General features: G+C 42.4%; 1 protein-coding gene across 3 annotated transcripts in view; it reads right to left on the bottom strand.

The window, feature by feature from the left end:
• Positions 1-26,206, bottom strand: part of SCRN1 (secernin 1) — a 66,036-nt gene that overhangs the window by 23,751 nt on the left and 16,079 nt on the right. For all 3 annotated transcript variants that reach the window (XM_086396439.1, XM_086396438.1, XM_086396440.1), the window contains 2 exons: positions 20,051-20,210; positions 1,546-1,727 (listed from right to left, as the gene is read on the bottom strand). In XM_086396439.1, the coding sequence (XP_086252565.1) occupies positions 1,546-1,727; positions 20,051-20,209 (341 nt within the window). In that variant the 5' untranslated portion in view covers position 20,210. The remainder of the gene's footprint in view (positions 1-1,545; positions 1,728-20,050; positions 20,211-26,206) is intronic.

The raw sequence follows: 26,206 nt of genomic DNA on the forward strand, positions 1-26,206 counted from the left end.
GAAAGGAAAAAACCACTCTCTTCTGTCATCCCTTAGAAATCAACTGTTTAAATGGTGATATTTGCCAGTTCTATTAATCCCCTCCATGAAGACAATGATAACTCAAAATGCAAGGGTGTAAATGAGGCATAAAAGGGGCATTATTTTCCATTGTTAACTCTTCATTTTCAGTATTTCTCTTAAACAGGGAGGTAAAACTACTGGGACAGCTGTCAAAACATAAGCTGAAAATTTGTTATTCTCTCCATTTCACTCTGTTGATCAAGAGAGAACTCATTATAAATATGAGGCTTTTTCTTCCTTTTCTCCAGCTCAGGGGACCTGCTCCTTCTGAGTTTATAATAACCTGGAATAGTAGGGAAGGGTGGGGAAGGCATAAAGGCAATGTGGCATCAAAAAAGTGTCACAAACTGACCTGTCGACCAGGTGAAAGAAGCTATGGGCCACAGACGTCTTTGCGAACATGTGCAATTTCTCCCTGCAAAACCTATAAAATGTAAAAACCTCCATTCCTTGGTGTAGCATGTCCCCTTTGGGAAGCTCTGGAGGTCATCCAATTCAGGACTCACACTGAACAAATGACGGGAACGGACACTCATGGTGTTTCCACACTGAGAACCAAGACCTCCAGCTCCTAGCCCAGTCCCCCTTCAACCATGCCGTAAGTCCACTGCATTTCACTATTTCAGGAAAAAAAGAAACTACTTCAGAATGTCGTTTCATTCCTGCCACTTTCTACTGTAGTCATTCTTTCCAAACTTGGCCACTGATCAGCCGCTGCACACCAGGGACACAGCCCTAGCCCTTGTGACACATTAGTGAACAAGCCAACGGAGACCTCCATCTTGCCAAGCTTACATGTCCGCCTCTGCGCTTCACTAACGTGTTAAACGTGAATGCATTACCCTGTGGCTGAGAGGGGAGAGAAAGAAAAGAGGACAGAGACATAGAGGGGAAAGGAGGGAAGCAGTTTCTGTTCTTTCTTCTTTTTTATTTTATGTGGTATATATGTATTTTTTCTATTTACTTTTATATATTATTAGATATATTTCAAAGACCATAAAATTGACCCATTTAAAAGTGTCATTGAATGATCTTTAGTATCTTCATAAAGCTGTGCAACTATCACCATAATCTAAGTTTAAAACATTTCAAACACCCCAAAAAGAAGCCCCGTACCCATCAGGAATCCCTCTCTATGCCCCACTCCAACCCCAGGAGACCACTTTCTGCTTCTATGAATTTGCCTATTCTGGGTATTTCATGTAACTAGAATCATGTAATATGTGACCTTTTGGGTCTGGCTTCTTTCACTTAATATAATGTTTTCAAGCATAGCAGGTATCAGCACTTGATTTTTTTTTTTTTTCTGAATAATATTCCATTGTAATCTACTCTTTTTTCCACCACCTCCAAATTTACATCAAAAGGCATAAGTCACCTTTGGAAGGACTGCATAACAAAGTATGAGGTTTGAGAGAGATAAAGCCCATCCCCACCCCAACCTGTTTTGAGCAGTTGTCTTTAAGAGCCACCATGCAGTACCTGACCAGATCCATCCCCAGTAAGGCTTCCGTCTCAGCAGCTGGTTCTCTGGCATTGATGGCTTCGTTGGCTATGCACACTCCATGTTCATTGGCTCCCATTTCTGCCCCCCAAAGCCATGCAGGTCTGCTTATCACAATGGCATGGGTCCTGGGAACTTGGTTGATTGAAATGTAAGTGCACTAAAAAATGAAGACAGAAGAAAGAAAGGGCCATTATCTGTCAGGTACTACTTAGTTTTCACCTTGGTATTTACATTAAACCACCACATCCATTACAAACAGAGCCGAGAAATAAAAGGCCTTGGGAACATCTAGACTCAAAAGACACCGCACATCTCAAAGCAGCTCAAAGGTTTCCACAGTGAGTTTCAATCTTGCCACTCACTCAGTTTCCAGTCTCTTTAGTTTAAGCCAATCTGTGCATAATGAAGATACCTATCAGATCAGATCAGATCAGTCACTCAGTCGTGTCCGACTCTTTGCGACCCCATGAATGGCAGCACGCCAGGCCTCCCTGTCCATCACCAACTCCTGGAGTTCACTCAGACTCACGTCCATCGAGTCAGTGATGCCATCCAGCCATCTCATCCTCTGTCGTCCCCTTCTCCTCCTGCCCCCAATCCCTCCCAGCATCAGAGTCTTTTCCAATGAGTCAACTCTTTGCATGAGGTGGCCAAAGTACCGGAGTTTCAGCTTTAGCATCAGTCCTTCCAAAGAAATCCCAGGGCTGATGTCCTTCAGAATGGACTGGTTGGATCTCCTTGCAGTCCAAGGGACTCTCAAGAGTCTTCTCCAACACCACAGTTCAAAAGCATCAATTCTTCGGCTCTCAGCCTTCTTCACAGTCCAACTCTCACATCCATACATGACCACAGGAAAAACCATAGCCTTGACTAGACGATCCTTTGTTGGCAAAGTAATGTTTCTGTTTTTGAATATGCTATCTAGGTTGGTCATAACTTTCCTTCCAAGGAGTAAGCATCTTTTAATTTCATGGCTGCAGTCACCATCTGTAGTAATTTTGGAGCCCAGAAAAATAAAGTCTGACACTGTTTCCACCGTTTCCCCATCTATTTCCCATGAAGTGGAGGTCTATTTTCATGTACCAGATATTGAGCTGGTCTCTGCCCTGAATATTCTGTATCTGGTCATTTCAAAAGGCATGGATGGCCACCAGCATTTCAAACAAGCATACCTATTTATTTGCAAAACTCCTTCTAGATTAGTGGTTTTCAAACTCTGTAAAAGTTATAGAGCTCTATCTGTAAAGGAAATTGTACTTAGATGCCTAACATAGAAAGCAGATAAAAAGGAAGATGCTTTGTCTGCAGAACAGAGGTCCCTTAAGCTTCCTGCAATGATCCCCATCTCCTTAGAACATAGTTTGACAACCTACATGATTGCTCTGGTGGTACAAAAGAGAAAAACATGGTGATACTTTACATATCACTAATGCATTAAGCGTACACTCTCTTATCCACTATGCTTCCCAGTCTGCCCCATTTGATCCCCACACTAAGCCCATGAGGAAACAGTCCGAGAAAGGCGTTTTTTGAACTCCTTTTACAACTGTGGTACAAGCCACTTAGAGCTGTGTCTTACCTCCTCCGGTCCCATGCCTGTTCTTCCATTCACCTCAATACACTTTGACCAGTTCTATTGTCTTTATGCTTTGGGGTAAAAGTTTGCATGGAGGAAGGATTCTGAGGCTAAAAATACTTGGAAAGAAATAGCTTGGTCTAGATTAGCTCATTCCTTTCCAAGTAAAGACAGCAGCCTGGAAAGCACTCAGAGCCTTCCCCTTCCCACACTGGGCCCCTAGGAGACTCCACTGGAGCATCAGGAAAAGCACTAAACTAGGCTGGCCTCGGGGCCTCCTGACACTGATATTCTAGTATTTATGACACCCTCTTCCCAAGAAGGCTGCGTAACTCAGGGCTTTAAATTATACAGGGCTTTTTAGCTGTCAGGGGAGAACTCTATCAGCCGCAGCATCCATTTACACTTTAATTTGGGCATCTGAAAGCACTGGATCAACTGCAGCCTTAGATCTCTTTTTTTGATTCAACACCCAGTTATATTTCTGAATGCAGCCCAGAAAGCTATTCTGCATTGATTTTCCATAATCTCTAAACCCCAGGTAAGGGTTGAAATGAACACTCACTGGTCATGTGACATCTGTATCTTCACAATCCACATTAGGTATTGCTCTGCCCTGGGATAATGTTATTTCACTTGGTAACTATTTGTAAACTGAAAGCTGATTAAACTCAGAGGTTGTCAAGAGACCCTTGAGTTTTTCATGGCAAACTGATAATAAAATATACTCTTGAAATGTTTTCCCCTATTCAGTTCCCTATGGTTATTTATTTTTTAAAAAAAATGATCCTTTGACAACAAAAAACTGGCCAAAGCACTAAACAAACTATGGTCCTCTGCGCTCTTCTACATGGAATTGCGGGATATGTGTTAGGATTGCATTATTTCATGCAAAAAGCAGTCCAGACATTGATCAACACTTTCCAAAACCCCTGTACCCACTGAGGTCGAGTGACAAATTCTGTCTTGAAAAGACTGAGTAAATAGGGAAGGAATCTCAACTTCCTAAGCACAGATTTATCATAATTTTTTTAAGGACAGGAAAAAAGCAAAAATAGGAAATGAGCTTATTTATTTGTCCTCAAATTCATGTCTACACCTTCATTCCCATTTCATCAATTATCTACACCACACACAAGAGCAGCAACCACACACAAGGCATCTTGTGCAAAGTGCTGCTGGCAGATAAGTCAGTGAGGGGCCCAGTCTCTGTCCCTTCAGTTGGCAAAGGAGAAGGCACACACACAAATGACCATGACCACCGGCCAACTTAAGGCGTGTCTGCTTAACAGGCACTGCATCTCCCCCTCCTCCCACCTTATGAAAAGTGAAAGTCCCCAGTAGTGCCCAATTCTTTGTGACCTCTTGGACTATACTGTCCATGGAATTCTCCAGGCTAGAATACCAGAGTGGGTAGCCTTTCCCTTCTCCAGGGGATATTGCTAACCCAGGGATTGATCCCAGGTCTCCCACATTGCAGGTAGATTCTTTACCAGCTGAGCCACAAGGGAAGCCCAAGAATACTGAAGTGGGAAGCCTATACCTTCTCCAGGGGATCTTCCTGATCCAGAAATCGAACTGGGGTCTCCTGCATTGCAGGCGGATTCTTGACCAACTGAGCTATGAGGGAAGCCTTTGCACTTCTGATCAACCCAATCCTGCTGTTCTTTTTCCTTTTCCCATTCCACTCCATTGTAACCCTTCCAAAATACTATATAATTGACTTATGTACTGCATGTGCAGTTTATGTATGATATTTTCCCAGGCTAGAATGTAAGCTCCATGAGAGATACAGAAATGAGAGAGGGCTCGATCCCAAATCTAGTACATAGCAGGCATCAATAAATGAATGAATGAATCAGTAACAAAGGTCAGAGGGAGCATAATTGAGGTTCAAAGGCAAGGAAACACATCCAAGAGGGCGGAGGTTTTATCAAGTGGGTGACATTTGAGTTGACCTTGCAAACCGCACCAGACATCGAGGTATTCCAGACAGAGGAAAGAGAATGAGAAGAAAAAGGTGGGGATGTCAAAAATGTGTTTCCGGTTCAGGGAGGTCCTCCACTCTGCCACTTAGGGAAGCTGTGATGGCACCGAGTCACAGGACTGCGAAAGCATAGTAAGTACTGACTGATAAAAGTGCTGAACGCTGAATCCAAAAGACCATATGGTCTTCGTGGGAGTTCAAAATACATGCAGCCAACTTGACACTTTTCACACCAAAATTGGAATCGTGAGGAAGCAAGGAGATCCCCAACTAGACATATAAGCTAAATCAGCCCCTTTCAAGCACCAGGCTGAACGCTGATCCCCAGATCCCTGCACAGGACACAGGGCAGCCGGTGAGGGGGAGCTGGTGTGTGAGCACCCCAGTCTTACGTGTGTGCGCTCAGTTGCTCAGTCACGTCCAACTCTTTGTGACCCCATAGACTGTAGCCTGCCAGGCTCCTCTGTCCATGGGATTCTCCAGGCAAGAATACTGGAGTGGGTTGCCATTTCCTTCTCCAGGGGATTTTTCCGACTCAGGGATGGAACCCTGTGCCACCAGGGAAGCCCAAGCGAGCCTGTAACACACACCCTCAGGGCATCTTTGTCATGGACCACTGAAGTCTGGCTTAACAAGGGCCCCTCTGTGGCTGCAATTCACACAGTCCACTGGGTTTGAAACCTGACTAATCACACCCAGGTCTGGGAGGCAGAAACATTTGTTTCACAGAGATTAGTTACTTAAAAGTCCCAGTTTGGGAGCAAATCTCACAAATAAGGAACATTTACACACAATGTAATGAGTTAAACTTCAGTCAGCCATCTAGAACCTGAACTCGGCAGGCAGTCATTTTCTTAAATGGATTCACCAACACAACTGCCATGTTATTAACGAGGTAGAGAAGAAGTGGGATTTGAAGTAGCAGAGAAGGTTTCTCTGAGGGGAAAAATCCAAAAGCACCTGAAATCTTTCCTCATGGAAAAAAAAAAAAAACACAAAAAACAAAAACAGTTAGTTCTAAAGTGAAAATTTCCAAAAAAAAAAAAAAGAAAGAAAATTTCCAGCCAGATTTCTGTTAGGAAAAAAGGGAAAAGAAAATGTTCACCACTCAGAAGATCAGTCTTTAGGGGGATAGTTCTGGCCTCAGCTCTGGTAATCAAGCTGTTCAAGGGGCTTGCACAAAAAAAGGAGCAATTTGTCTTGCTGCCCCATGGCCAGGCCCACTGAGTCTTTAGTAAAACAAACCTGTCAACTAGTGTGACTTCCGGGTGCCAAGACCACACAACAAGCCCAAGGAACGGTGGAGGGTGAGGGGTGAGGCATACTCCTAAATGTCAGCTCTGAGACTTCCCTGGCAGTCCAGTGGTTATGACTCAGCAATTTCAATGCAGGGGGCACAGGTTCAATCCACGGTCAGGGAACTAAGTTCCCACAGGCCGCAAGGCACGGCCACAAAAATTAAATGCAAACTTAAGAAAGAACTGTCAGCACTGCCTAATGCTAATCTCTGAGGTTTGAAAGACATTACCTGTACTGAGCTTGTCGCTCTCAGGTGGCTCCTGGGGACACATACCAGGTTGGAGGATGGAAAGATCAACCTTGACAAGGCCCCGGAGACAAAGACAAAAGACAATTCTTCTGCAGGGTAAGCCCTTTATTATCTTGTGTGACGGTGTCCAAAATGAAAAAGCAAAATCAGCGTCGTGCTGTCGCCTAACCCTTGCACATTCCTGCACACACTATTTCTGGATATCACCCAATGAAAGGGGAATAGAGACACTCACACAATAGACGTTTCACTTAGTGCAATGCAACCATTGTGCCTTTCCTACTGTACTCAGATGGTGAACACAACCCTGGCACCGCCAGCGAAAACCACTGAGAAATGAGTTGATGAGTCAGCCAGACTTCTTAGGAGGAGAAAGAAAGGTAGGGAAAAACGAGATGCTTTAGGAAAATAGGTTTAGTTTTAGAAAACCTGTGACTCTAAAGCAGTATTGAGATTATCACTGAGGTTGTTTTTTAATGTTTTTATCCCAGTGTCTTCTTGCCTGCAACTAGACTGGTTCTGGGAAATGTGCCATTAAGGCTTATATGAGTCTAAACAAAGACAAGAGAAGATGCTGCCTATACTTTAGAAGAGCTGTTTTTATCTCCCTGAAGCTGCAAGATCTTTAAGGATGGACAATGCAAGGGGTTCAGAATCAGGCTTGGGAAAAGGGATGCAATGGAAGGAAGTCCCCAGGCCAAGCCACTCTCCCACGGGGCAAAGGAGATGCTCTGACTCCATAGGAGGCTGGGAACCCCTGCCTCTGGAGCTGAAGAGATGAAAACAGGAAAACAGACAGGAAGAAAAGCATACAATCTACTTAGTGACCATGGTGCTCTGCTCCGATTTCTGATTCCAGAATGACTTGTACTCCCCTGTGGTAAGGGATAATCTTCAGAATTAACATTCAGAACCCACTCCCTGCCCCACTATGGACATGGACAAGGACAATGTTACTAATAACGCCACCAGCTACCATTAATTGGTAATTTTCTGTTCTTCTTGCAAATATTTTCTTTGGGAAGAAAGGAGGAAAAGTATCTACCAAAAATCTACCCCAAATTGTGAAAGCTGTATAACCTGATTGAGGATACTAATCCCATACAGAATTTCATGTAGTGGAAAAAAAATATTAACTTTCTAAAAAAGGAAACAAAGAAGTCTAAAGGAGGCAAAAATGGAGGAGAGGTTTATTATATAATAATAAGAGAATCTTTCAAAAAGCAATTATGTATCAAACCTGACTTGGCTATCAAGAATTCTGTCTCCATAAATTATAGTATAATGGCTCTCTTGGGCACCAAGTATAGGTAATGGAAACTTTAGTTGAAATCCACTGTTTTCTCCAGGAAAATATTGTAATGTTATATCCTCTCTTTCTTAAATAGAAGGCTTAACCATTTACAAATAGACCTAAACCCATTCCACATCCACACACAAATGCACCCTTGCACAAACAGAACATCATAATCCAGGAAATCATTCATCTGCTTCCTCAACACCCCTACCCACAGGGCCCAAGGTACAGGGAGATGAGTTCTGCAATGCACAGTACATAGCATCTTCAGGACTCAGAGGCCTTCACAAATAGATACATACTTACCCACCAGGTCCCATGCTATGAAGAGCAATACTGCATAGTAACCTGGAATGTTAGGTCCATGAATCAAGGCAAATTGGAAGTGATCAAACAGGAGATGGCAAGAGGGAACATCAACATTCTAGGAATCAGTGAACTAAGATGGACTGGAATGGGTGAATTTAACTCAGATGACCATCATATCTACTACTGTGAGCAAGAATCTCTTAGAAGAAATGGACTAGGCTTCATAGTCAACAAAAAAATCTGAAATGCAGTACCTGGATGCAATCTCAAAAACAACACAATGACCTCTGTTCATTTCCAAGGCAAACCATTCAATACCATGGTAATCCAAGTCATTGCCTCGACCAGTAATGCTGAAAAAGCTAAAGTTGAACAGTTCAATGAAGACCTACAAGACCTTTTAGAACTAACACCCCCAAAAAATGTCCTTTTCATTATAGGGAACTGCAATGCAGAAGTAGGAAGTCAAGAAACACCTGGAGTAACAGGCAAATTTGGCCTTGGAATACGGAATGAAGCAGGGCAAAGGTTAACAGAGTTTTGCCAAGAGAATGCACTGGTCATAGCAAACACCCTCTTCCAACAACTCAAGAGAAGACTCTACACATGGACATCATCAGATGGTCAACACCAAAATCAGATTGATTATATTCTTTGCAGCCAAAGATGGAGAAGCTCTATACAGTCAGCAAAAAACAAGACTAGGAGCTGACTGTAGCTCAGATCATGAACTCCTTATTGCCAAATTCAGACTTAAATTGAAGAAAGTGGGGAAAACCACTAGACCATTCAGGTATGACCTAAATCAAATCCCTTATGATTATACAGTGGAAGTGAGAAATACATTTAAGGGACTAGATTTGATAGACAGAGTGCCTAATGAACTATGGATGGAGGTTCATGACATTACACAGGAGACAAGGATCAAGACCATCCCCATGGAAAAGAAATGCAAAAAAGCAAAATGGCTGTCTGGGGAGGCCTTACAAATAGCTGTGAAAAGAAGAGAAGCGAAAAGCAAAGGAGAAAAGGAAAGATATATCCATTTGAATGCAGAGTTCCAAAGAATAGCAAGGAGAGATAAGAAAGCCTTCCTCAGCGATCAATGTAAAGAAATACAGGAAAACAGTAGAATGGGAAAGACTAGAGATCTCTTCAAGAAAATTAGAGATACCAAGGGAACAATTCATGCAAAGATGGGCTCAATAAAGGACAGAAATGGGAGAGACCTAACAGAAGCAGAAGATATTAAGAAGAGGTGGCAAAAATACACAGAAGAAGTGTACAAAAAAGATCTTCACAACCAAGATAATCACGATGGTGTGATCACTGACCTAGAGCCAGACATCCTGGAATGTGAAGTCAAGTGGGCCTGAGGAAGCATCACTACGAACAAAGCTAGTAGAGGTGATGGAATTCCAGTTGAGCTATTTCAAATCCTGAAAGATGATGCTGTGCTGCACTCAATATGCCAGCAAAACTCAGCAGTGCCCACAGGACTGGAAAAGGTCAGTTTTCATCCCAATCCCAAAGAAAGGCAATGCCGAAGAATGCTCAAACTACCGCACAATTGCACTCATTTCACACACTAGTAAAGTAATGCTCAAACTTCTCCAAGCCAGGCTTCAGCAATACGTGAACCATGAACTTCCAGATGTTCAAGCTGGTTTTAGAAAAGGCAGAGGAACCAGAGATCAAACTGTCAACATCAGCTGGATCATCGAAAAACCAAGAGAGTTCCAGAAAAACATCTATTTCTGCTGTATTGACTATGCCAAAGCCTTTGACTGTGTGGATCACAATAAACTGTGGAAAATTCTAAAAGAAATGGGAATATCAGACCACCTGACCTGCCTCTTGAGAAACCTGTATGCAGGTCAGGAAGCAACAGTTAGAACTGGACATGGAATGACAGACTGGTTCCAAATAGGAAAAGGGATACGTCAAGGCTGTATATTGTCACCCTGCTTATTTAACTTCTATGCAGAGTACATCATGAGAAACTCTGGGCTGGAAGAAGCACAAGCTGGAATCAAGATTGCCAGGAGAAATATCAATATCCTTAGATATGCAGATGACACCACCCTTATGGCAGAAAGCGAAGAAGAACTAAAGAGGCTCTTAATAAAAGTGAAAGAGGAGAGTGAAAAAGTTCGCTTAAAGCTCAATATCAGAAAACTAAGATCATGGCATCTGGTCCCATCACTTCATGGCAAATAGATGGGGAAACGGTGGAAACAGTGACAAACCTTATTTTCTTGGGCTCCAAAATCACTGCAGATCGTGACTGCAGCCATGAAATTAAAAGATGCTCACTCATTAGAAGGAAAGTCATGACCAATCCAGACAGCATATTAAAAAGCAGAGACATTACTTTGTCAACAAAGGTCTGTCTAGTCAAGGCTATGGTTTTTCCAGTGGTCATGTATGGATGTGAGAGTTGGACTATAAAGAAAGCTGAGCGCCAAAGAATTGATGCTTGTGAACTATGGTGTTGGAGAAGACTCTTGAGAGTTCCTTGGACTGTAAGGAGATCCAACCAGTCCATCCTAAAGGAGATCAGTCCTGGGAGTACATTGGAAGAACTAATGTTGAAGCTGAAACTCCAGTACTTTGGCCACCTGATGCAAAGAGCTAACTCAATTGAAAAGACCCTGATGCTGGGAAAGATTGAGGGCAGGAGCAGGGGACGACAGAGGATGAGATGGTTGGATGGCATCACTGACTCAACGGACATGAGTTTGGGTAAACTTTGGGAGTTGGTGATGGACAGGGAGGCCTGGCGTGCTGCAGTCCGTGGGGTCGCAAAGAGTCGGACACGACTGAGCGGCTGAACTGAACTTACCCATCCTACTCTGCAACCAAAATGGGAGTTGTTTAAAACCCAGCATCTGCAGAAGAAAGACTAAAGAGCACAAAATAAAATGCTCTGATCTGCCAACTGTGCAGCTGAACAAAATGCCCAGTGTAATATTTGAAACTGAGGAACTCAGTGCTGGAGGACCCCATTTTTTTATTCCTTTATCTCAAGTAGAGGGAACTGGACAAAGAGTAGATGAGAGATGGATAGGCGGACAGAGGAACAGACTGAGGGCAAGATGAAGTGAAGGGTGGGTAAGGGCATGAACTAAAGGCAAGCCCACCTGGGAGCATGGCCCAGCTGGAAGAGTGGGTGGGTGGGTGGCAATGAGTAATCAGAGTGACTTTCTGCACAGGATTATTCTCAGAAACGGACTTCATGGACTACAACACTCACAAGAGATTTCTAGGGAAACTGCAGACAATGTTTAAAATGTCATAAAAAGACTGAGTAATAGAAGAGTTTTTATGAGAAGTTCTCAGTCTTCATAATTAAAATTTTCTGTATGCTGATGAAGACAATTATGAAAGTTACATTATAGTTTTTGTAGCTCAAAAGCCCGGTAGAAAAGAACCCATCATTCTGTACTTGGGACAAGAACAGGGGATGGAGACAGGTGTAACTGTATGGGAATTAAAGACACAGAGTAAGTTTGAAAAGCAGATTTAGCATATGCTACAAGTTAGGAGTTGGGAACTGAGACCTGGAGTCACAGAATCTCTCAACACTACCTGATTCTTTTTTAAAAAAAAGAAAAAGAAAAATCTCTCTCTGCACAGTATTCTCCTTGGAGTTTACAAAGCGCTTTCTCATGTTACCTCACACGTGCTTTACAAGAACCATACCATCATATGACCCAGCAATCCCACTACTAGGCATATACCCTGAGGAAACCAAAATTGAAAAAGACATATGTACCCCAATGTTCACTGCAGCACTATTTACAATAGCTAGAACATGGAAGCAACCTAGATGTCCATCAAAAGATAGATAAAGAAGCTGTGGTACATATATGCAATGGAATATTACTCAGCCATAAAAAGGAATGCATTTGAGTTAGTTCTAATGAGGTGGATAAACCTAGAGCCTATTATATAGAGTGAAATAAGTCAGAAAGAGAAAGATAAATATTGTAATATATATGGAATCTAGAAAGATAGTACTGACAAAATTATTTGCAGGACAGCAATGGAGACAGAGACATAGAGAACAGACTTATGGACATGGGGGGCAGGAAGGAGAGGGTGAGATGTATGAAAAGAGTAATATGGGAGCTTACATTACCATATGTAAAGCAGATTGTCAGTGGAAATTTTGGAGGAGGAAATGGCAACCCACGCCAGTATTCTTATCTGGAGAATCCCACCCATGGACAGAGAAGCCTGGTGGGCTACAGTGTGTGGGGTCACAAAAGAGTTGGTCATGCAGGAAGCAACTAAACAACAACAAATGGGAATCTGATGTATGACTCGGGGAACTCAAACAGGGACTCTGCAACAACCTAGAGGGGTGGGAGGGGGAGAGATGGGAGGGAGCCTCAAGATGCAGGGGACAGAGCTGACTCACATCAGAGTTGATGTTTGGCAGAAACCAACACAATTCTGTAAAGCAATTATCCTTCAAGTAAAAATAAATTAATTTTTTTAAAACCAACAACAAAAAAACCTGAAAAAAAAAAAAAAAGAAAAATCTCTCCCTGCAGTGTTCTGCTTGGAGTTTACAAAGAGCTTTCACATGTTAGCTCACACGTGCTTTACAAGAAGGCCGGGTGGGGGTGCTGTGATCTCTGTCTGGAAAATGAGGAAACTGAGTCCCAGAGGCTCAAAGGTCTAAGACGCAGTAAATGCAGAAGGCAGGACTAGAACAACAGGCCCCTGCCTCCTGAGCCAGAACTCATCCCCTAGTTTCAGGTCACCATGAATTTCAATTAATTTATAAAAGAAAAAGACCCTTAACATGCTACACATTCACAGAAGGGTGGCAGGCTAAAGGGAGGAGGGGGATACTGGTGTCCGCACCGTGAAGAATGCAGAGGAGTCTACCAAGTGGATGACGAGACGGGAGAGGAAGGAGAGACTCGGCAAAGGACAGAGCAAAAGAACACAGCAACGGAAGTGTGCTGTTCATTCAAGAAGCAGCTCAGTGCAGCTGACGCCTACTGTGTAAGCTAGGAAAGGGAAACTAAGAACGAAGATTAAAAAAGTAAGCAGGAAACTGTACAACCCTAACAGAGGTCAGTTATTACCAAAAAAAATGTATCCTATGACCTAGTGACCCTGCATGTGGAAGTGTGTTCAATGACTATACATGCCCATGTACAGAAAGCCTGTGTACAATGTTCTTCGTGGCTGTACTTTCCAGACGAGCCCAAAGTCCAAGCATTCACCAATAGAGAACTGACTAAATTATGGAATATCTCCACAATAGACTACTGTCAGCTGTAAAAGAATAATAATAATCTCTATTTCTATGTTCAGCTATAGAAAACTCTTTAGAAAGCTTTTAGCTATAGAAAACTCTTTAGAAAATGTTACTAAACAAAAGAAAGCCAATTGTAAGCTAGAAATTGTATGTTAAAAAAATATCAAGGGTCAGAAAAGTATATATAATGTGCTATATTCATGAAAAAAGAAAACGCTGCATATACATATTTATTTGCATTTGCATAAAAGATGACAAGATGGGCAAGAAAAATAAAGGATTACATAAGATCGATATTTTAATAGGAGGAAGGGGAGATTAAGACTGTTTACTGTAAACCTTTTAAATATTATTAAATCTTTGAACCACATCATTTTATCACTTATTCAAAATATAAAATTACATTAAAAAGTACCTTTAACCAAATTGGTTTAAAAATTTATGTGCACAAAAAACCTGCACACAAATTTTACAGCAACTTTATTCAAAATTGCCCAAACTTGGATTCAACCAAGATGTCCTCAATAGGTGAATGCAAAAATAAATTGTGGTATATCCAGGCAATGGATTATTATTCAGAGCAAAAAAGAAATATTCTATCAAGCTTGGAAGAGACATCAGTGAATCTTAAATGTCTATCACTAAGTGAAAGAAGCCAATCCGAAAAGGCTACATACTATATGATTCAAACTATATAACCTTCTAGAAAAGGGAAAACTATGAAGACAGTGAAAAGATAAGGGGTTTCCAGGGGTTAGGGGAAGGGAGAGATGACTAGCTAGAACATAGAAGATTTTTAGGGCACTGAAAATACCCTATATGATAGATGGATACATGGTATTAGACATTGTCAAACCCCAGAGAATACACAACACAAAGAGTGAACTTTAATAAACTATTGAGTGGGTTAATAATAATGTATCAATACAGGCTCATCCACTGTAAAAGATATTAAGGCAAAATGTTAATAACAGGGGAAACTGGGAGGCAGGCAGCAGGGGTGGTGAGGGATTATATGAGAACACTCTGTACTTATGCTCATTTTTCCACAAACCTAAATCTGCTTTAAAAATGTCTATTAATTTAAAAGAAAAGAAAGAAAAGTGAACAGGATGCCAGGCAGGAAGAGTTCTGAATGGCATACAAATCAGCCTGGATTCTCATCTTATAAACAACAACCCAACATTTTTAAACAAGGCAGTGGCAAAGCTGTGATCTGGAAAGAAAAGTCCAGTGACCCTGCAGGGAACAGAATTCAGGGGAAAGAGACCTGGGCACGACTAAGCAGATGAAAGCAGAAAGGAGCTCGGGGAGGGTGTGAGTGAATTGGGAGTGGTGAGGGGACGGGGACACAGGCGAGGAAGCAGCAAGACTCAGTGACCACTGTCCCTGTGCGTCCACAGATGAGTCGGAAAACATGGGTCAACGCTTGCTTCTGGCTTCTAGAGTAAACTCTGTGGCAGACAACAGAGCTGTCAGAGGAAGAAAAGCAAATGAAATGGGAACAGTGAATTTGGTTTTTGACCTGTGAAGTTATTTTACTTGCAGCATATGGATGTGAAAACATGCCAAGGCAACTCAGAACCCAGATATGCAACTCAGAAAAAAGGTCAAGACTGCCTAGCAATTACCTCTGGTATGTATCACACTGCGCTTAGTTATTAGGCAAGGGACATAATTTATGGTGTGTTTGAGGTGTACACCATAAATACATGGTGTATTTGAGCATTAATGTATCATAACTAGTGAAAGGAATCTAGTCTATTTCCTAAAATGATTGTAACCATGAAAACAAAACATATAAAGTCATTTAATCTATGCCGCAAAAAAGAAATTTTTCTAAAATATTTATTTCAGTTATACTTATAAAAGGTTTTGCACAATACTGTACTTACTATGGCTACTAAAAAATGACCCCCAAATTTACTGATATAAAACAACCATTTATTATGTTCATGAATTTGATGCATCAAGGAATTTGGACAGGGCACAGAAGGGATGGTGCGAGTCTATTCCATGGAGTCTGAGGTCTGGAATCACTGAAAGGGCATTCACTCACACATCTGGCAGTTGGCACTGTTTGCAGGCTCTCCATGGGGGCCCCACCGCATGGTATCTGCTGGGTTCCTCCCAGCACGGTGCCTGGGAACTTAGGGCTAGAGTCCCAAAGGAGGGAGACAAGCAGAAGTCAGATCCTTTTATTATCCAGCCCTGGAGGTCACACAGCATCACCTCCACAAGGTTTCACTGCCTGATGCCACCAGAAGCCCTCATGAAGATTCACGGCAGGGGTGGGGGGCATAATCCCCCCACTCCATGGAGGTGTGTCCAGCACACTGTGAGAAGGACATGTGGAATGGGATTTGTTAGAGCCATCTTCAGGAAATCTGCCCACATGAAAATCAAAGTGTTTCAGTGTGCATGACTCTGGGAAAAAGAAACATGTAGGGAAGGCAGCCAGGGAAGGTCAGTAACAACTCAAACCAAGCCAACTTTATCCATATCCAGTCCCCTCTGTCCCAGAAACAGAAACATTCAGATCTAAACAACATGGACATTCAAACATTAATGAAGACCCATTGAAAACCTACCATGAGCATCAGAGAACCTAGCACTCTTCTCTGCCCATATGAAAGGAAAGTCCCTGCAGGGAGCCAGCGTGAGGAACTCCGCCCGTGGCAAAGGTCATGAGGAAGGAGGCTCAGCATACACAAAGGCAGGATCGAGCCTCAGGAGTCCCCCTGGAAATTCTCGAGCATCTACCCCCAAAACCAGAGTCTGCCTACTTTACTGCTTTGTGCTCTCACCTACACCTCTGACTTTACGGGGGGCTGTCCCCTACCACCATCTCTCTCTTTGAAAAAGAGTTAACTTACAGCTCCTGTTAATAAAGTTCCTGGGCGTGACAAGAGTGTTTTAGTTCACAAATTCCTTTGGAAGTCCTCTAGCCTGCCTGAACAGGTTCTTCCGGCCACATGTGATTGTTCAGAGCCTCCCAACCGTGAGAGGCATGAGATGTTCTAAACTGTCTAAATACAGATTCCTTTGAGCAGTTAAAAGATTGATTAGTATTGATGAAGGGTTTTTCACTTGTTGGGCCAATGTTTGCTGCTAAGTTTCCATATCCCTTACCTACTGTGTCCCTGGGAGTGTATTGATTAATAATATAATTGGTGTATAGGAATATAAGTAATAGCTTTAATGTTTGTAACCTTGGACCCTTGAGTTAATTCTTTTCTTGTTATAGCCCACCACACTTTTGCCCTACAGGAATGCAACTTTATCTAATGCTTTCAGAGGGTGGCACCTGACTTTAGAATAATCACCTTTAGAGAAAAATAAGTTTTCTGAAGAAAGGGTCTTAAAATGTTAATAGGCCTCCTGGCCAGAAGATGATGTAAATCACCTAAACTTTTGCATATGATTGCAGGAAGAAGGCATGGCTTCGATAGGGATCAAGGACTGCTGTCCTTGCATGACTCTACCCCTTCACCCATTATCCTCTATGCACAGCTTAAAGTATAAAAACTACTTTGGAAAATAAAGTGCAGGCCTTGTTTACCGAAGCTTGGTCTCCCCATGTCGTTCTTTCTCTCACCTTCTGGCTGAATTCCCATCTGGAGCGTGGAGGCTCGTCAAGCCTACTAATTTTGCCTGGGCTTCCAAGATCTGACCGGGGAGGCCTTAGTGTCTCCTGTCCTTCAGGAGAACGGGAGGATGCCTGCGGCCTACGTAGGTGGCGCAAATTCCTTGTCTTGGAATTTTATTGGTTTTCCACGTAAACCCAGTTATTCAGCCTCTTTTCTTCACTGAATTTCTTCGCTGAGCTATCCCTATTTAATCACTCTTTATATCTTTAATTCTATCGTATCCTGATTGCCGAAGCCATCTTCCCTTCAAATTCGCTGGATCCACTGGGGCTGGACCCCAGTAGTCCCACTGAAGTTTAGGAGCCTGAACCAAGTTAGTGGTGCAACATCAGAGGCAAGTGGTTCTGGTGAAAGTCCTATGGGCGACAGTCTGCCACTGCCCCAACCACAGACTAGAGCCATGACCTGCTCAACTCTGCCCATTCATCTCAGTGCTCCTGCTGAATTCACCCAGCATAACCAGCTCCTTGTAGAGTGCTATTGCTCTCTGGTGATGCTTAATGCTTTTAAAAGGCTGAAACAGAGATTCAGATAAGAAAATGAAATACACATGGATGAATACCCATTTAAAATGCACAATCACACAGAAAAATTGGTTTATTTTATACAATATAAAACACCAAAGGATAGAGATTATGTCAGTGGCAAGACCTTGTTAATTTACCAGCCCCCAATTTTTTTCCTCTAAATTCTTCATCCTTTAACAATTACTATTTAAACACATACAACTAACTATACCATAACCAAGAAGTTTATTCCATGAATGCAAAGATGATTCAATTTATCATTAAATAGAAAGTAAATAAAACAAAACAAGGGATTAGCTCCTGATTATCTCCTGATCTTTAACAAAATGTAACACCTGTTTCTCAGGGTTTTTAAAAAGCATTCAAAGCATGAACTGATGTACACTTTTTAACATGACAAAATGATATGAATCTCCATTACAAAGCCAGCATCTTACTTAATATGGAAGCACTAGAGTCTGCCCCACTTAGGTGAGGAACACGGCAAAGATACCCACTTTCTCCATCGTTATTAATACTGAATCCAAGCCATAAGCCAAACAGATGAGAAAAGAAGAGATGTAAGAACAATTAAATTATCCATATTTTCAGGTTTTATAATAACATAGCTGGAAAATCAAAAAGAATCAGTAATAAAAGCTGACACAATAAATAAAAGAATTTAGTTTAAAAAGTAGAATGTAAAATTAACATAAAATAGCCTTCATGATGATTTGAGAGAATAGCATTGAAACATGTATATTACCATATGTGAAACAGATCACCAGTCCAAGTTCAATGCATGAAACAGGGCACTCAAAGCTGGTGCACTGGGACAACCCAGAGGGATGAGATGGGGAGGGAGGTGGGAGCGGGGTTCAGAATGGGGGACACATGTACACCCGTGGCTGATTCAGGTCAATGTAGGGCAAAAGCCACCACAATATCGTAATTAGCCTCTGATTAAAATAATTAATTAAAAAAATAGCCATGATGAAGCACACTCTGGGAATATGGACAAATTGGCATTGTCTCACATTGTTGGTGGGAATGTAAAATGGCACAGCACCTATAGAAAGAAATTTGACAATACATAACAAAACCACATGGGCTTCCTAGGTGACTCAGTGGTAAAGAATCCTCCTGCCAATGCAGGAGACTCAGCAGACGTGAGTTCAACCCCTGGGTCGGAAAGATCCTCTGGAGGAGGAAATGGCAACCCACTCCAGCATTCTTGCTTGGATAATCCCATGGACAGAGAAGCCTCAAGGGCTACAGACCATGGGGTCACAAAGTGCTGGACATGACTGAGCTACTGAGCAAGCAGGCATAAGAAAACCACATACTTATATACCCTGTGACTCAGAAATTTCTAGACACCTATCTCTCAAAATATTTTGGGGATATCCCCCAAAATATGAACAGGTTTTTAAGCACTAAAAATAAGAATTGATGGATAAATTTTTAACATGATAAAACCATATAAACCAAGACCAGACACTGTGACAGGTGTACAAGGCTATTATGCACACCAGCACTATTTGTAATAGCAAAAGACTGGAAAACAATCCAAGTGTCTATCAGTATGAGACTGATTAAACTATGATTACATTCATAGAATGAGACACTATACAGCTCTAAATGAGGAATGAAGATGGTTACTCCAGATGGAATGACTTGCAGAACAGTTTCAGTTGAAAAATTCAAAGTGGAAAAAAGTATATATAGCATGCTGCTGCTGTTGCTGCTGCTAAGTCGCTTCAGTCGTGTCCGACTCTGTGCGACCCCATAGACGGCAGCCCACCAGGCTCCCCCGTCCCTGGGATTCTCCAGGCAAGAACACTGGAGTGGGTTGCCATTGCCTTTTCCAATATAGCATGCTACCATTCATCTAATGAAGGAAGAAAGGAACTGTGACAAATATGCATATACACATGTGAGTGTGTTTGCTACACATACATGCAAATTTTTAAGTGGAAGGATAAACCCCAAACTTCCAAAACATTATTACCTATAGAAGAAAAGGGAAATAGAGAAATGATACAAAGGTAGAAGCTAGACTTCTCTGAATATATTTTATTTCATAGATTTGACTTTGGAGTGGGTAAATAGTTTACTTAATTATAAAACATGTGCCATAGCAATGAATTCTCTTTGGACCCGGGTTTTTAAGGCTACAAACAAACGAGAATGGAAAGAGTTATCAACAGAACCCACAAGAGAGTTCTGTGGGTAAATGGGTTTCCACATTAACAAGTCAAGGTGCTGGGCAAAGCCAGAGAAAGAGAATACGTGTTAACGGAGAGACAGTAACACGTGACTTACCTCAACCTTGCTCTCAGGTTCATGATCAGCAGCTGAGAAATACACAACCTCTTGTACTTCATCCCTGGGCCGAGCTGAATTTTTCCCAAATACCACCAGACCATCCTTTGCACGTGGCGGGAAGGCCACAAAGCAGTAACTTGGAGGAGCTACAGCCATCCTGAAAAGAGAGAGATGCCAGAGAGAGAATGGAAGCGGGCCTAACATGGAATATTCCACCAGTGAGCTCTTCAGACATATTTCACCAGCTAACTAAGTTTTACTGTTGAACTGTGTGCAGCGAGCTCCTTTGGAGATCCCAGCTGGCAAATGAAGCTGGGGTGTCTGGAGTAGAATTACACAGCCACTGAGACCAGATACTCTTAGTACTCTGTGGGATTAAATGAGCTCAGATTTGCAACAGAACACAGTGACAGCCAAAAGCGCAATGACGTAGGAGAAAGGAAAGGAGGTTATTGTTCCAGGCAGAAAACACATACCCACTGCAATCTGTCACAGCAATAGAAAAATAAATAACTGCGCCTTAAAACAGTGCACTACAGAAGTGCCTCTTGATCTAGAGGGCCATGGCTACCCTGTGATAGATTTTGGAGTGCTGATGGGGAAATGGGTCTGGAAATAAACTGAAAGATACCTCTCTCTTTTTATCTATCTTTACTCTACCTCAGTGACATCACACACAATCATCTCTAGGCTTTCTTCTCACCTCTCAAGCTGCTCCTGGGCTGGCTAGTTCCCTTCCACCTGGCCACTAAATATCTTCACAGCTTGGTCCTTCCTTCCTCATTTAATGCTCTTTCTGGGAAAACTCATCCATGCCCAGAGCTTCCCATGTCATTTACAAGCCAATGACCTACACATATAATTCCAGCTCAGTTCTCTCCTTGAGTTCTTGACCCACACACCCAGCCTAACTGATATCCAAAGCTGATTTCATCATCTTCCCAAAACTGGGTCCCTTCCTAAGGTTCCCTGTCTCAGTGGCCAGCTCCATCATCCATCTCATTGCAGCATCAGAATCTATCCTTACCATGTGCTTCTCCATTGCCTAACATATCACCAAGTTCTGTAAATTCAATCTCCTAAATCTCTACGTTGCAGCTGTGAAATTAAAAGATGCTTACTTCTTGGAAGGAAAGTTATGACCAACCTAGATAGCATATTCAAAAGCAAAGACATTACTTTGCCAACAAAGGTCCGTCTAGTCAAGGCTATGGTTTTTCCAGTGGTCATGTATGGATGTGAGTTGGACTGTGAAGAAAGCTGAGCACCGAAGAATTGATGCTTTTGAACTGTGGTGTTGGAGAAGACTCTTGAGAGTCCCTTGGACTGCAAGGAGATCCAACCAGTCCATTCTGAAGGAGATCAGCCCTGGGTGTTGATTGGAAGGACTGACGCTAAAGCTGAAACTCCAGTACTTTAGCCACCTCATGCGAAGCATTGACTCATTGGAAAAGACTCTGATGCTGGGAGGGATTGGGGGCAGGAGGAGAAGGGGACGACAGAGGATGAGATGGCTGGATGGCATCACTCACTCGATGGACGAGAGTTTGAGTGAACTCCGGGAGTTGGTGATGGACAGGGAAGCCTGGCGTTCTGTGATTCATGGGGTCGCAAAGAGCCAGACACAACTGAGCGACTGAACTGAACTGAAATCTCTACGGAAACTATCCACTTCTTCCCACTTGTACTACTCCTACCCTGCACCAAACCACCATCATCTCTAAGCCTGGATCATTGTAACTGCTCCTAAGGGGTGACGCTATATCAGCTATTAGTCTCTCTCCAAAACATTCCTCACATTGCACCCAAAGTGACCTTTTTAAAAGAAAGACTTGAGGACTCCCCTCGTGGTCCAGCGGTTGGGACTCCACACTGCCATCACACAGGGGGCACAGGTTCAGTTCTTGATCTGGGAACTAAGATACCACACGTCACGTGTCCAAAAAAAATTTTTTTTTAATAAAATAAAAGGAAGGTTTGATCATGTCATTCCTGCTTAAAATCCTTCATATTGTTCGCATGGTTCTCAGAATAAAGACCAAAAGCTGATCAAGCCCATGTTGTCTCCCAGCCTCATCTCACATATTCACCCCTCCAGCCTCTCAACTCCAGGAGAGAGGCCCTTTTCTAATTTCTCAATACTCCACAGCCTTTGCACAAGCTGTACCCTCTTTCCTCAGCACTCCTTTCCCTGATCCCTACCATCAGTCAATTGTACTATAGGATCACAATCTAAAACAGCCCTGTAATTATTTTATTACCAACAATCAGTAATCAGTCTTTCTTCCCCGCACCAAAGTTTATCAATATGAAGGCAGGGGCCATGTCTCTTTTGCCCATCTCTGTAAACCCAGTACTACACAGTGTCTTCTGCAGGGTTACTGTTGTTGTTTAATTGCTAAGTCCTGTATGATACTTTTGTGACCCCAGGGACTGTAGCCCGCCAGGTTCCTCTGTCCATGGGATTTCCCAGGCAAGAATACCAGAATGGGTAGTCATTCCCTTTTCCAGGGGATCTTCCAGACCCAAGGACTGAATCTTCATTTCCTGCATTGGCAGGTGGATTCTTTACCACTGAGTCACCAGGGAAGCCCCCCCCTTCTGCAGGGTAGATGCTCAATAAATAATGAACAAGTGTTCAGTCCTTCCTTAATGCTCCACCAAACTGCGGTTGACTCTCTACAGCTCTTTCTCAGCACCACGCTTCTGCACCCACTGCAGTCCCCCTCCCTTAGCCTCTACACATGTCCTTCAGGATCTGATTCAAAAACTCCCTCTCTTTCAAAAAGCCTTCTATGAAGAACTCTGTCATTTTCTCAGCATCCATAAACACGGATGCATCTAGTCTGTCTGAGGATAACATGCCTCTGTTATTTATAAATGTACTGCTTCAGATGTTTCAAATAAAGCTCCCTGAGGGCAGAACCTATGCCACCCAATTACAGTAGCTCATTCTCCAACTCTCTGAATTATAGACACTCAACAAACATTATTATTGAGCCAACTATCATATTTGTGCCATGAATTACAAATTAAATGTTTTATTTTATGAACCTAAGATAAAATGTGAAGTAAAGCAATATTCCCAGAAAAGCAACCAGGATTCAAACCTCAGCCCTGCCAATGCCACCTACTAGCTGTGTGACCTTGAGCAAGTTACTTTACCTTTCTGAGCCTAAGTTTTCTTTCCACAAATGTTTTGCTCCAGCCCACAGATTTATCATGAATATCAAATGAAATGATGTTTGAGAAAATATTTTGAAAACTATGAGTAAATAAAAAAAAAAAAAGAAAACTATGGAGGCTACCTGGGTTCTGACTGTTCAAATACGGCAGCGTTTCAAAAATTTCCATTGAACACGTCAATGAAAATCAACTCTCCTCACTCACAACTAGAGCAGCTATCAAGTCACAGTCAGGAAACTTCTGTGTTTAGAAACATCTTTGTGAGAGACAATGTTGCTACATGTGTACCCAAACTTACTTCAGGTTAGTCTGCACATGCACACTCAGACTGTCAGAGCTCTTCCCAGCGGTGTTTCTGGCAGGTCCCTCTCCAGGGCACAGAGAAGTAGGGGAGTCCCTAAGTCTGAAAATCATTTCCTGCTGCATACATGCTCAGTTGTGTCCAACTCTTTGCAACCACCCGAACTGTAGCCTGCCCAGCTCCTCTGTCCATAGAATTTTCCAGGCAAGATACAGGAGTGGGCTACCATTTCCTACTACAGGGGATCTTCCTGACCCAGTGACCAAACCAATGTCTCCTGCATCTCCTTCTTTGGCAGGCAGATTCTCTACCACAGCGCCACCAGGGAAGCCCCGACATTCCTTCTAGCTCAGGAAAATATCCTCCAGTCCTTTAAAGGGAAAGAAAAGGTGAGAAGATAAAGAGTCTCCAGTTCTTTCTCCTCTTAATCTTTTCCATTTTCACAAAACCACATTATCTTCAAATTTGAAGGGGAGAGACAGACAAACCAAGACTCCATGTATGTAAGAAAGACCTACAATAATTGTAATAAGATGCCTGTATAGAGGGCTCCTAAAATTAGGAGGTGAGAGGAACTGCAGGCTAAGCCAAATAAAGTGAAACAGACACAGAAGAAAACATGCAGAAAGGACACATTTCCTTGTCTTTGTATGGTTCACATAGGCAATGGGAATTCCCCTCCTTCCCAACTGTTGGGCCATGTCAAAAGTACTGGCATCAATCAAAACTATGAACAGAACCTTATTTTACTCGATCCTTAAAAATGGTAAAAAAAAAAAAAAGTAAAAATCCACTGGTCTTGAGTTTACAGATGTATCTGCAGAAAACAAGCAACACAGATGGCTTTTCTGACGAGCACTTATTCTTCAGCCTGGACATCTGCTTGGTCAACAAGTCATCTGAATCACCTGACCACGACCATTATACAGGCAACAGAAGCGCAGGGAAGTTGGCTTTTCCGCTTAATTTTGGGAATGATTGGGAATGCCAGAAGGGAGCAGAATTTTTATGTCTATTTTTTTTTAATGCTAAATCAATCAACAAACTATGTATTACAGCCTACAGCAAACTAGCCAAGGCAAATTGTCCATTTGCTTTTCCTAGATCACCATTCTACACAACAACTAGCCTCAGAGATAACCTAGTAGATCCTTGTCTATTCTCTAGATTAGTGCTGTCCAAAAGAATTTTCTGCAATGACAAAAATGTTTTATCTCTACTGTCTAATATGGCGGCCACCAGCCTCAAATGGCTATTGGTATGTAGTTACTATAATTAAGGAGTTAAATTTAAAATTTTATTACAAACTTTAGTTAAATTTAAATAGCCATACATGGGAGGTAGAAATTCTATTGGACAGAGCAGCATTACGACTTTCCAATAAACCCAGAAATGAAGATTTTCACATTGAGGTTTCCAGAAGTACTTCTTTGTGAAATCGTTCATTTGTTCTAGGGCTTCCCAGGTAGTCCTAGTGGTAAAGAAACTTCTTGTTAACAAAGAGGGGCAGAAGAAATGTAGATTCAATTATCTTTGTGGGAAGATACCCTGGAGGAGGAAATGGCTACCCACTCCAGTATTCTTGCCTGGAGAATTCCATGGACAGAGGAGCCTGGGGGGACACAACTGAATCGACTTAGCAAAATGATACTTATTTTAATGACAAAACAGGCTATCACCCACTTATACTGAATTAGCAAAAACGAGGCATGATACTTTTAAAAGAGGGAGGAAAATAAACATTAGGAAGAGGCTACTGAACTCAGGACCTGAACTGAGTTTATAAGCAAGCTCCTTCTTCCAGAGGCTAAAGGTGATCACAGCCCTGGAGGATAATTCCATTTTCCTTGATGTGAATCTCACATTCCTAACTCTGAATATACCAGGAAAGTGGCCCTCATTGCTACCTGGAAAACCCTTTGTGTACTTGGCTGGTCAGCTCCTCTCTTCACTTCCTAAATGAACTGTTGATACTTTCACTTCTCTTCAAACTTCCAACTACTTCCTCTAAACAGATATTTCACTTCCTAGTCCTCAAAAGACAGATGGCTGGCGGGAGGCGGGGGGTGTGGGGGGAGACTGTTCCAGAAGGAGGATATGCAGGTTTCAAGGCCCTGAAGCTGGAGAAGGGGAAGGAGTCAATATATCGAAAAGCCAGTGTGGCTGAGGCCAGAGAGAATGGGAAAAAGGCTGAGAGGCAGGTAGACAGGCTGGTTCCTGTTGGGTCTTATAGGAGGTGGTAGGGATTTTAGGGTCTATCCCACAATAAACACTAAAGCCACTGACGGGTTCTAAGCCAGATTTTAGGAAGGAAATGGAACCGGTGCACAGACAACTTTTCAAAGAGGTTGCTACATTAGGGAGGAGACAGTGCAGCAGATGGAAGGTAATTCCTTTCCTAAGTGTCTACTCTAAGGAAGGGCTTCCCAGGTGGCTCAGACTGTAAAGGATCTGCCTGCAGTGTGGGAGAACCAGGTTCTGTCCCTGGATTGGGAAAATCCCCTGGAGAAGGAACTGGCAACCCACTCCAATACCCTTGCTTGGAGAATTCCATGGATAGAGGAGCCTGGAGGGCTACAATCCATGGGGTCACAAAGAGTTGGGCATGATTGAGCAACTAATACACATATACACACTCCAAGGAAATGATCAGGAATATGGGTAAG

This window comes from Bos grunniens, chromosome 4 (genome assembly GCF_055505025.1).
Source record: "Bos grunniens cultivar Pamir isolate PY7600 chromosome 4, Bosgru_T2T1.0, whole genome shotgun sequence".
In the NCBI taxonomy this organism is placed as follows: domain Eukaryota; kingdom Metazoa; phylum Chordata; class Mammalia; order Artiodactyla; family Bovidae; genus Bos; species Bos grunniens.